Here is a 13,200-nt window from a genome sequence, read left to right as displayed (position 1 = left end):
AAATATGCTTATTGAAATTCTCAATTATAGTGGATTTATCGGAGGTGACAGTGTTTCCTATCTTCAGTGCAGTGGGCAGCTGGGAGGTGGTGTTCTTATTCTCCAAGGACTTTACAGTGTCCCTGAACTTTTTTGAGTTTTTGTTGCAGGAAGCAAATTTCTGCTTGAAAAAGCTAGCCTTGGCTTTTCTAACTGCCTTTGTATATTGGTTTCTAGCTTCCCTGAAAAGTTGCATATCACGGGGGCTGTTCGATGCTAATGCAGAGCGCCATAGGATGTTTTTGTGTTGGTTAAGGGCAGTCAGGTCTGGAGAGAACCAAGGGCTATATCGGTTCCTGGTTCTAAATGTCTTGAATGGGGCATGCTTATTTAAGATGGTGAGGAAGGCATTTTAAACAAATAACCAGGCATCTACTGACGGGATGAGATCAATATCCTTCCAGGATATCCCGGCCAGGTCGATTAGAAAGGCCTGCTCGATGAAGTGTTTCAGGGAGCGTTTGACAGTGATGAGTGGAGGTCGTTTGACCGCTCACCCATTACGGATGCAGGCAATGAGGCAGTGATCGCTGAGATCTTGGTTGAAAACAGCAGAGGTGTATTTAGAGGGCAAGTTGGTTAGGATGATATCTATGAGGGTGCCCGTGTTTATGGCTTTGGGGTGGTACCTGGAAGGTTCATTGATCATTTGTGTGAGATTGAGAGCATCAATCTTAGATTGTAGGATGGCTGGGGTGTTAAGCATGTTCCAGTTTAGGTCGCCTAGTAGCACGAGCTCTGAAGATAGATGGGGGCAATCAGTTCACATATGGTGTCCAGAGCACAGCTGGGGGCAGATGGTGGTCTATAGCATGTGGCAACGGTGAGAGACATTTTTAGAGAGGTGGATTTTAAAAGTAGAAGTTCAAATTGTTTGGGTACAGACCTGGATAGTAGGACAGTAGATTGCAACACCGCCCCCTTTGGCCGTTCTATCTTGTCTGAAAATGTTGTAGTTAGGGATGAAAATGTCAGAATTTTTGGTGGTCTTCCTAAGCCAGGATTCAGATATGGCTAGAACATCCGGGTTGGCAGAGTGTGCTAAAGCAGTGAATAAAACAAACTTAGGGAGGAGGAGGCTTCTAATGTTAACATGCATGAAACCAAGGCTATTACGGTTACAGAAGTCATCAAAAGAGAGCGCCTAGAGAATAGGAGTGGAGCTAGGCACTGCAGGGCCTGGATTAACCTCTACATCACCAGAGGAACAGAGGAGGAGTAGGATGAGGGTACGGCTAAAAGCTATGAGAATTGGTCGTCTAGAACAGAGAGTAAAAGGAGGTTTCTGGGGACGATAAAATAGCTTCAAGGTGTAATGTACAGACAAAGGTATGGTAGGATGTGAATATAGTGGCGGTAAACCTAGGTATTGAGTGATGAGAGAGATATTGTCTCTAGAAACATCATTGAAACCAGGTGATGTCATCGCATGTGTGGGTGGTGGAACTGAAAGGTTGGATAAGGTATAATGAGCAGGGCTATAGGCTCTACAGTGAAATAAGCCAATAAACACTAACCAGAATAGCAATGGACAAGGCATATTGACATTAAGGAGAGGCATGTTTAGTCGAGTGATCATACGGGTCCAGTGAGTAGTGAGGTTGGTTGGGGTCACGGCGATTCAGACAGCTAGCCGGGCCATCAGTAAGCTAGCATAGGATGGAGGTCTGTTATTAGCCACCTCGTAGGTTTCCGTCAGTAGATTAGTGGGGTTCTGTGTGGTTAGAGGGGATCAATCCAAATGGCAAAATAGATATAGTTATAGTGACCCAAGAAAAAGTGTCAGATAGCTGTCTTATCTCCTGCTATCTGAATAGATCTAACGATTAGCTGGCCGCTGATGGGCATTCAGGTAACGTCGCGACGGAGGGACCAGTTGGATAACTCCCTCGGGCAGATAATGTCGGTAGTCCAGTCGTGAAGGCCCGGTGGGGCTCTGCATTGGCAGTAAAACGGGTCCGGATAGGTGATTGTAGCCCAGGAGTGACTGATGGAACCCTTCAGCTGGCAAGCTCCGGAATAATTGACCGTTCTACCACAAGTCTGCACTTGTTCACACTGGATGTGAAAAGAAACAGACTGGTATAAGTCAATTTAAGTACATTTGGTAGAAGCTCCCTCCAGCTCATGCTAGATAGAGAAAAATTGGGGGTGGGGTATGGAGGCTGAATGCCGCCCTTGGTGTGCTTGCTCAGGCGTCACATGTTCTCAGTCATAAGGGCAGTGCTCAACGGCTGGAACGGAGATCTGAATACATCTCAGAACTATCCAATCCAATCATTCAATCATTCCACTACTATTATTGGAATGCCGGTAATTCAGGGAAATGTTAGATGGACTGGCGGGCTGTATCACCGCCTGGTACGGCAACTGCTCCGCCCTCAACCGTAAGGCTCTCCAGAGGGTAGTGAGGTCTGCACAACGCATCACCGGGGGCAAACTACCTGCCCTCCAGGACACCTACACCACCTGATGTTACAGGAAGGCCATAAAGATCATCAAGGCCATCAACCACCCGAGCCACTGCCTGTTCACCCCGCTATCATCCAGAAGGCGAGGTCAGTACAGGTGCATCAAAGCTGGGACAGAGAGACTGAAAAACAGCTTCTATCTCAAGGCCATCAGACTGTTAAACAGCCACCACTAACATTGAGTGGCTGCTGCCACACACTGACACTGACTCAACTCCAGCCACTTTAATAATGGGAATTGATGGGAAATGATGTAAATATATCACTAGCCACTTTAAACAATGCTACCTTATATAATGTTACTTACCCTACATTATTCATCTCATATGCATACATATATACTGTACTCTATATCATCGACTGCATCCTTATGTAATACATGTATCACTAGCCACTTTAACTATGCCACTTTGTTTACATACTCATCTCATATGTATATACTGTACTCGATATCAGCTACTGTATCTTGCCTATGCTGCTCTGTACCATCACTCATTCATATATCCTTATGTATATATTCTTTATCCCCTTACACTGTGTATAAGACAGTAGTTTTGGAATTGTTAGCTAGATTACTTGTTGGTTATTACTGCATTGTCGGAACTAGAAGCACAAGCATTTCGCCACACTCGCATTAACATCTGCTAACCATGTGTATGTGACAAATAAAATTTGATTTGATTTGATTTGGACTGCCCAAAAAGGGTGAATGAATAAAGACGTGTACTGTTGTGCACCATCCTCTCAATCATTTTTCTTCACAACAGACACTCACCTGGCCTGTTAGCTTCTTATAGCTGGGGGCAGTATTGAGTAGCTTGGATGAATAAGATGCCCAGAGGTGCCCAGAGTAAACTGCCTGCTACTCAGTCCCAGTTGCTAATATATGCATATTATTAGTATATTTGGATAGAAAACTCTGAAGTTTCTAAAACTGTTTGAATGATGTCTGTGAGTATAACAGAACTCATATGGCAGGCAAAAACCTGATAAAAAAAATCCAACCAGGAAGTGGGAAATCTGAGGTTGTTTGTTTTTCAACTCATTCCCTATTGAAGTGGGATATAGTGGGATATTGGTCATGTTGCACTTCCTAATTCTTCCACTAGATGTCAACAGTCTTTAGAACCTTGTTTGATGCTTCTATTGTGAAGTGGGGCAGAATGAGAGGGGAATGAGTCAGGGCTCGCCCAGAATGCCTTGAGCTCGTGACGCTCGTTCAAGTGAGAGTTAGCTCGCGTTCCATTGCATTTCTGAAGACAAAGGAATTGTCCAGTTGGAACATTATTTATGATTTATGTTAAAAACATCCTTCTATACATCGTTTGACATGTTTCTACAGACTGTAACGGAACTTTTTGACATTGTCTGCTCCGAGTGAACGCGCTTCGTGAGTTTGGATTAGTTTACAAAACACGCGAACAAAAGTAGCTATTTGGACATAATCGACATTATCAAACAAAACAAACATTTATTGTGGAACTGGGATTCCTGGGAGTGCATCCTGATGAAGATCATCAAAGGTAAGTGAATATTTATAATGTTATTTCTGACTTCTGTTGACTGCACAATATAGCGGATATCTTTTTGGCTTGTTTGGGCTCTGAGCGGCGTACTCCGATTATTGCATGGTTTGCTTTTTCCATAAAGCTTTTTGAAATCTGACACAGCGGTTGCATTAAGGAGCAGTATATCTATAATTACATGCATAACACTTGTATCTTTTATCAATGTTTATTATGAGTATTTCTATAAATTGATATGGCTCTCTGCAAAATCACCAGATGTTTTTGGAACTACTGAACATAACGCACCAATGTATACTGAGATTTTTTGATAGAAATATGAACTTTATCTTACAAAACATACATGTATTGTGTAACATGAAGTCCTATGAGTGTCATCTGATGAAGATCAAAGGTTAGTGATTAAATCTCTCTCTATTTCTGATTTTGGTGACTCCTCTCTTTGGCTGGAAAAATGGCTGTGTTTTTCTGTTTCTTGGCTCTGACCTAACAATCGTTTGTGGTGCTTTCGCCGTAAAGCCTATTTGAAATCGGACACTGTGGTGGGATTAACAAGAAATGTATCTTTAAAATGGTGTGAAATACTTGTATGTCTGATGAATTTTAATTATGAGATGTCTGTTTTGAATTTGGCGCCCTACACTTTCACTGGCTGTTGTCATATCGATCCCATTAGCGGGATCTCAGTCCTAAGAAGTTTTAAACCACTTGATGTATCACACTACACTCCAGGATGAGACAGAAAACTGGTGAAGACATCCCAGCAGAAAGCACAGGGCTTGCAGAAAAGACATGGCTGAGGAAAACGTTCACATGAAGTTAACGTTAGCTGTGACTGCCTCCCACACAAGCAGCTCCTGCTGTTTCCATAGGGCTAATAATGTCATGACGCAGAGTGTAAGCAGTACAGTAGGGGGTATTCTGATCAGTCCCCCACACAAAACCTTCAGAAGACAGTGGTGAAGAAAGAAGGAAGGAATGTGTTGAAAATGACAGGGCTCCTGGGATAGATTATTTTTAGGTCTCACAGCACCCTTTCACACACACAGCAGGCCACGGAGAAGGAGAGAGAGAGACAGAATGAGAGAGGGTGAAACACCTTTTCTAATAGCTGGGACAGTGACGCAACCACACACAATGAGAAAGATTGTGTGTATTTCATTGTGTGTGTGTGCACGTATATGGATGTACATTTGCATGTATGTATGCATGCAAGTAGAGTGTGCATGTGTCCCAGTTTAAAAGTGTTGGTTGGTGATAAGCTCGTCCGAGGCACATCGAAGGGTGGGAGGTGTACAAGACGAGCCGGCTCCAGAAAAGCTGCATGTTCCCCTTCATGTCCAGAGGCACTGAGTAATTATGAGCTCTGCTCTACACAGAGGCAGTGTTTTGTGGCTGCTAACTGACATACTAGCCCATTCCACCCATCTGGTGTAGCTACTGGGAAACAATGTGAACACCTGCAAGGCTATCTCCAGAACAAGCAGTGAATGAAACGGTCCTCTGAAACAGACTGAACCAGGAAGTGACCCTGCAGCCTGTTATCTCACCATTCCTGGGAGACCACAAACCTGCTCGCTGGAAATACAGATAGCGGAAACTAAGCTGTGTTATCACTAGAGGTCGACCGATTAAATAAATATATTTGTAATAATGACAATTACAACAATACTGAACAACAACACTTATTTTAAATTAATATAATACATAAATAAAATCTAAAAAATAATGAGACATGCTCAATTTGGTTTAAATAATGCAAAAACACAGTGTTGGAGAAGAAAGTAAAAGTGCAATATGTGCCATGTAAAAAAGCTAACGTTTAAGTTCCTTGCTCAGAACATATGAAAGCTGGTGGTTCAATATTCCCAGTTGAGAAGTTTTAGGTTGTAGTTATAGGAATTATGATGTGTCTACTATTTCTCTCTATACCATTTGTATTTCATATACCTTTGACTATTGGATGTTCTAATAGGCACTTTAGTATTGCCAGCCTAATCTCAGGAGTTGATAAACAGCGCTGGGCTTCAAGCATTGCTAACAGCTGCTAGCAAACGCAGTAAAGTTTGAATGAATGCTTACGAGCCTGCTGCTGCCTACCACCACTCAGTCAGACTATTATAATTAAGTCTCTGATTTGATATAGCAAACACAGATATACGAGCCTTTGGTCATTAATATGGTCAAATCCAGAAACTAATTTCGAAGTGAAATACGGAACCGTTCCGTATTTGATGGAACGGGTGGCAACCCTAAGTCTAAATATTGCTGTTACACTGCACAACCTTCAATGTTATGTCATAATTATGTAAAATTCTGGCAAATTAATTACTGTCTTCACACAGTTCGCAACGAGCCAGGCGGCCCAAACTGTTGCATATACACTGACTGCGTGCAATGAACGCAAGAAAGTGACACAATTTACCTAGTTAATATTGCCTGCTAACATTCATTTATTTTATCCAAATATGCAGGTTAAAAAAAATATACTTTTGTGCATTGATTTTAAGAAAGGCATTGATGTTTATGGTTAGGTACATTCGTAAAACGATTGTGCTTTTGTTAAATCATCACCCGTTTGGCGATGTAGGCTGTGATTCGATGACACATTAACAGGCACCGTGTTGATTACATGCAACGCAGGGCAAGCTAGTTAACCTAGTAATATCAACCATGTGTAGTTAACTAGTGATTGTGAAGATTGATTGTTTTTTTATAAGATAAGTTTAATGCTAGCTAGCAACTTAGCATGGCTCCTTGCTGCACTTGCGCAACAGGTGGTCAGCCTGCCACACAGTTTCCTCGTGGAATGCAATGTAATCGGCGTACAAAATTGCCAATTATCGACTGTTATGAAAACTTGAAAATCGGCCCTAATTATCGGCCATGTCGGTTAAAACGATCGACCTCTAGTTATCACCCAAAGTAATTGTTTCCAAAACATAAAATGGTGCCATTATGAAAGAGAAACTAGGGTCTACTTGAACAGAATAGGACTGACGTGATTTAAGCCAGGGGGTGGGTTAAAACTGACATGAATATCATCATTTGACAGGAAAGTGACATGCACATGTTGTACATACACAAAAAACATATCTTCTAAAGAAACATGGTAGCCTATGTGACAAGAGTCCTCTGCCCAGTAGCTTTGGGATTAGAAGGTAGGTAACACTATAGCAGAGATAGGTCTAGCTGTATTGCAGCTCCCAAAAGAACCTCTACTCTACAGTCTGCTCTGCCTACCTCCACCTGAGGTGCTGCTGGTGTCCGTTACACAAGAGGACGATACCCCCTTCACTGGGAGTGAATCCACACAAAGGTCAGGACTCAGTACCGCTCCCGTGACAAAGGGGAGAGAAGGAGGACAGAGCTGGCAGAATAAATAAACAGTCCTGTACTGTCAGTTTGTGAACTGAAGAGGACAGAGAGGATTTTGCCCTGTTGGGAGGGTGAAGGTCATCTTAGTTAAGAGACAGTCTTACTGATTTTGGGACTGGCAGTCCATGTTACCACCTATCTACCATCTGAAATAGAAACAGCAGATTATATGGGTGAGGGCGGGGGGGCAAGAGAGACAAGCTCCTGGCCATCATTCCCCAAATAAAGCATTTTGGATTAACCAAAAACCAGACAGCAGCCCTTCTCTTAGATGTATGCACATCTTTTCTATCTCTTCATATTAACCTCTAGGTTTGTGTTTTGCCGAGATGTCATTTGGAAAAACTCCTTGGTGATCATATCAGTCAAAGTCAGAGATAGCTGGAGACTACAATCGGCAGGATTTAATAACCCAATAACCATCAACTCATCCCACATACAGACAGGCACAGAGTCAGCCTAGGACAGAATACTAAACATTTGGTAGGAATAGGTGGGGGCCTGTGAGAAGTAGTAGCTTGCTGCAGGCTGATATAACACTTTAGGCCTGGTTACCAGAGAACACCCTCTGTCTTCCAGTAGGCTATCCCTGCATCATGCTGGTGTACAATGCCAAGCCAGACTACCACACTGCTCTCAATGTCCCAGCCAGTGTGGGAAATACAATGTTTTCTAACAAGATTCCAGCGGTCAGGATGTTAAGATATTTCTGTTATCAAAACCCCACACAGAGACTTCATTGGGCGATTCCTCCCTTAAAAAAAAACTTTTGATCATGCAGGAAAACACGTCACAGGTCAGTTCTTTACTACGAGCATCAACAGGTTTGTTGAGTTGGGCGTGACGCTCGACTTACCTGGAAAGCAGAAGCCAGATCTGTTCGTATTCTATCCAACTCATCTGACTGACATTGTCATGTCATTCAATAATTGGTCAATTAATGGCATGACAACAAACAAAAAAAATCAGATGAGTTGGCTAAAGCACTACAGATTTGGCAACCAGGCTAATGCTAGATCTCTTATGAACTTCTAATGTACAGTAGACTAAAGAGTGTGACGTACCTTCCATGTGCGTGGAAGTCAAGCTGCAGGACCTTGTCCTCGTGGGAGACGGCCCTCTTGGCTCTCTGGTGGTTGCTGTGCAGGGCCTCGGTGTCGTAGGACAGGCCCTCATAGTGGCGGATGTACTTGTTCAGAGGGTTTCCATGCTGACCTGCAGGAACAGAGGTGAAAAAAGGCTTTTAATGGCCAATTAAAATGTCAAACAACTCATTCCTGATCGGCATGGAGTGCAGTGACAAAACTTCAGAACAGCACTACCTCAAAACGTCTATAAGGACTTACTTTAAACCCGAGAGAGACCATGACACAGAATTCCTCATTATGAAAGCTTTAGCCTTCCCTAGATTCACAAATATGTTATGAATAATACAAATGAATACAAGTGAATTTCTCTCATTCTCACCATTGATTTAGACTTACTGTGTGTGTGTTTTCCATTTCATCCTTCCTTGGATAAAGATGTTACTTTCTCAAGCACTATTTTTGGAACTAAAAACAGTTGCACTTTTGAAGGACACCTGCGCCAACAAGATAGTACAAAACTATAGAGGCCCAATGGTTATTTTCAGCTTAATATTTGGTTCATTCACTTTTCCCATTCCATCTAAAACTGCTGCAGCAATGGTAAAAACAATCAATTAAAACAATTGGCTACCGCAAACACATTTTGAATGCATTCTGAGGGTGTGTTAGATATTTAGTGTTGAAATGCTGGGGGTGGGGGGGGGGACACACCTTCCACAAGTTGAGTAGATGATAAGCACAAGACTGCAGTGTGCTGCCAATGATATCCCCACTCCCCTTCCCATCATAGGGACCTAGAGTGATTCCCATCAAGAACAGCTAGCTAGACACCCTTTACTCTTACTGACTCAGACCACTTTATTATCTGACACAAACACCATTCTCGTAATTTCCGGCTCCTAGCAGGGGTTCCAGGCATCTCTACACTGATGTGATCCAATCCCCAGCCTCATCTTCCCTCCACCTGCTCTCAGAAAACACATTACAGCAGAGAAACTCCACCAACACAGAAAACTTACCATTTGTCAAACTTCAGAGAAGATTTTTTGTTTCCCTCTAAATTTTTTGGAAATACATTTTAAATCACCAGAGCATTTTAACTTCTTATGGCTGGGGTGCGGTATTGAGTAGTTTGGGTGAATAAGGTGCCCAGAGTAAACTGCCTGCTACTCAGGCCCAGAAGCTAAGATATGCATATTATTAGTAGATAGAAAACACTCTGAAGTTTCTAAAAATGTTTGAACGATGTCTGAGTATAACAGAACTCATATGGCAGGCAAAAACCCGAGAAAAAAAATCCAACCAGGAAGTGGAAACTCTTTGCCTATCCAAGATAGTGTAAATTTGGTCAGATTGCACTTCCTAAGGCTTCCACTAGATGCCAACAGTCTTTAGAACCTTGTTTGAGGCTTCCACTGTGAAGGAGGAGAGAATGAGAGCGGTTTCAACCAGGTGTCTGGCAGAAGGCCATGAGCTGGACACGCACGTGGCCTTGAGAGCGACCTGCCGTTCCATTGCATTTCTAAAGACAAAGGAACATTATTAAAGATTTATGTAAAAATAATCCTAAAGATTGATTCTATACATCGTTTGACATGTTTCTACGAACTGTAACGGAACTTTTTGACTTTTCGTCTGGACCTAGCCTCTTGAATTTGGATTTGTGAACTAAAACGCGCAAACAAAACGGAGGTATTTGGACATAAATGGACTTTATCGAACAACAAACATTTTTTGTGGAACTAGGATTTCTGGGAGTGCATTCTTATGAAGATCAAAGGTAAGTGAATATTTATAATACTATTTCTGACTTCTGTTGACTCCACAACATGGCGGGTAACTGTATGGCTCGTTTTGTGTCTGAGCGCCGTACTCAGATTATTGCATGGTGTGCTTTTTCCGTAAAGATTTTTTTATATCTGACCAGCGGTTGCATTAAGGAGAAGTATATCTATAATCCATGCATGACACTTGTATCTTTTATCAATGTTTATTATGAGTATTTCTGTAAATTGATGTGGCTCTCTGCAAAATCCCCGGATGTTTTGGAAGCAAAACATTACTGAACATAATGCGCCAATGTAAACTGAGATTTTTGGATATAAATATGAACTTTATCGAACAAAGCATACATGTATTGTGTAACATGAAGTCCTATGAGTGTCATCTGATGAAGATCAAAGGTTAGTGATTAATTCGCTCTGCTTTTTCTGCTTTTTGTGACTCCTCTCTTTGGCTGGAAAAATGGCTGTGTTTTTCTTGGTACTGACCTAACAATCGTTTGGTGTGCTTTCGTCGTAAAGCCTTTTTGAAAATCGGACATTGTGGTGGGATTAACAACAAGTTTATCTTTAAAATGGTGTATAATACTTGTATGTTTGAGGAATTTTAATTATGAGATTGTTTGAATTTGGCGCCCTGCACTTTCACTGGCTGTTGTCATATAAATCCCTTTAATGGAAATTTCAGCCGTAAGAAGTTCATTTGATGTACTGTGGGGGGGGGGGGAGGAAAAAAAAGCCTGTTTCAACATGTTTCATTATTTACTTGAGGCTAAATTGATTTTATTGATGTATTACATTAAGTTAAAATAAGTGTTCATTCAGTATTGTTGTAATTGTCATTATTAAAAATAAAATAAATAAAGATTAATCGGTATCGGCTTTTTTGGTCTGCCAATAAATCGGTATCGGTCGACCTCTAGTTCTTATAGGCACTATAGTATTGCCAGTGTAACAGTATAGCTTCCGTCCCTCTCCTCACCCCTACCTGGGCTCGAACCAGGAACACATCGACAACAGCCACACTCAAAGCAGCGCTACCCATCGCTCCACAAAAGCCGCGGCCCTTAATAACTACTCCAAATCTAAAAGCGAGTGACGTTTGAAACAGTATTACGAGCCTGCTGCTGCTGCCTACCATCGCTCAGTCAGACTGCTATCATTTTGAAAACAAAACATTTATTATTTCAGGGGCGGCAGGGTAGCCTAGTGGTTAGAGCGTTGGACTAGTAACTGGAAGGTTGCAAGTTCAAACCCACGAGCTGACAAGGTACAAAACTGTCGTTCTGCCCCTGAACAGGCAGTTAACCCACTGTTCCTAGGCCGTCATTGAAAATAAGAATTTGTTCTTAACTGACTTGCCTGGTTAAAAAGCAAATAAATAAAGCAAATAATTTAAAAAATATCGGCAAAATCGGCACCCAAAGATGTCGATTTCCGATTGTTATGAAAACTTGAAATCGGCCCTAATTAAATCGGCCGACCTCTAGTATGTGACCAATAAAATTTGATTTGACAATCTTATCAATTTATTTCCACCAATTATTTGTGTCAGTGCAGTACATGTTGAGTGGTCTTCTCTATAAGCATGCTGAAAGTCTGTCACGACTAAGACATGAAAAAGGCTTACATACGTTTCAATAAAGCTGAGGAGTACCAACATTACTAACCGACTGCTATCAAAACCTGGTTTTTGATTACTAACCATCAGTACGCCACACTCCATAGTGGGGCGGCAGTGTAGCCTAGTGGTTAGAGAGTTGGGTAAAATAAAATTAAAAGTGTACAGCTGACCCAGTTTAGTCGACTGCTGTAATAAAGGCTTAAAAAAATTAATTATAATAATGACTCAAACACATTTTGTTTACATTGTTCCAAACATTCACAGAAATTATAGTCATCTATACAGCACCTGTTTGGCACATATTAACATGCACGTAGCACTTGCTCCTTACCTTCTTTTTCTTGATCTCCAGTATTTTCAACAACTAGTCACATTTATTCCACCCATCCGGCTTCTCTTTTACCTCCTGAGCAACCAGTAAACATGGCCCATTTCAAGTTAATTTCTCACAGGTTTTTTTTAAGTCGAGGACAGCCCTACTCCAGAGTGAACCATACCATTAGACCAAAAAGCCATCAGCCACTCTGAGCTAAGGGAGTTTACTTTCTAGATTGTCAAGGTTGCTCATAAGGCATGGCAAAGACCTGGTGCACTCCAACAGTTGTACTACCTATGTGTATGTTTAGCCTATAGGCATATAGCCTAGATCAGAAACTAGAGGTTTCCAGTTCTTTAGAATTCTCCTTACAGTGATTGTGGTTGAAATGAATGAGGAAAACTCCTTCACAGTTTGCGCAAAGCAATCCTGCACAGAGTAAAGAAAGGAGAAATCACTAAAAACTTAGTCATCAGCAGCGTTAAATGGAGTGCTCTCTCGGAGGCAGCAGCGGCGCGGCCCCTGCTTCACCTGCTCGGCTGTGATAAAACTCTCCACTTATCTAGTTCTGACTAGGGGATAAACGCTGCTCATTAAGAGTGGGACACTGACATGCATCGCAATTCCACACGAGACTACGCTCTCTCTCCTGGGCATCTGTCACTGTGTGGTACCCTGTTACATTACAAGAGAGTGAGGGGACATTAATGTAGAAACAGGAGGCTTTTAAAGAGCTTTTAGATGCAACGGTCACACTTTTAGCAATCAGCACAAGATGGAAGCAGCCATCACTTATTCATTCAGTTCTTTTTCAGGTTCAAATTAAAGCTAGTCCCATAGTGACAGCACACTGGCTCCTGCGCATATGTAGCTCAGCTGTTGGCTGACTGATGCCATGCTGGCTGGTTGCAGTGTTAGGGCCTTATTGAGACTGTCTACTATACTGGCTGATGCTAGCTGAGAATAGTCCTCTGCCC

At 42.0% G+C, this 13,200-nt stretch overlaps 1 protein-coding gene across 1 annotated transcript in view; it reads right to left on the bottom strand.

The window, feature by feature from the left end:
• LOC112249184 (disintegrin and metalloproteinase domain-containing protein 10-like) overlaps positions 1–13,200 on the bottom strand; it is a 106,597-nt gene that overhangs the window by 63,915 nt on the left and 29,482 nt on the right. The window contains exon 2 of the mRNA XM_042321061.1: positions 8,479–8,629. Coding sequence (XP_042176995.1) covers positions 8,479–8,629 — 151 coding nt within the window. The remainder of the gene's footprint in view (positions 1–8,478; positions 8,630–13,200) is intronic.

The sequence above is a fragment of the Oncorhynchus tshawytscha genome, linkage group LG04, assembly GCF_018296145.1.
Source record: "Oncorhynchus tshawytscha isolate Ot180627B linkage group LG04, Otsh_v2.0, whole genome shotgun sequence".
NCBI classification, from domain to species: Eukaryota; Metazoa; Chordata; class Actinopteri; order Salmoniformes; family Salmonidae; genus Oncorhynchus; species Oncorhynchus tshawytscha.
Note: the sequence above shows the minus strand (reverse complement) of the source record. Positions and strands in the feature narration are given on the sequence as shown.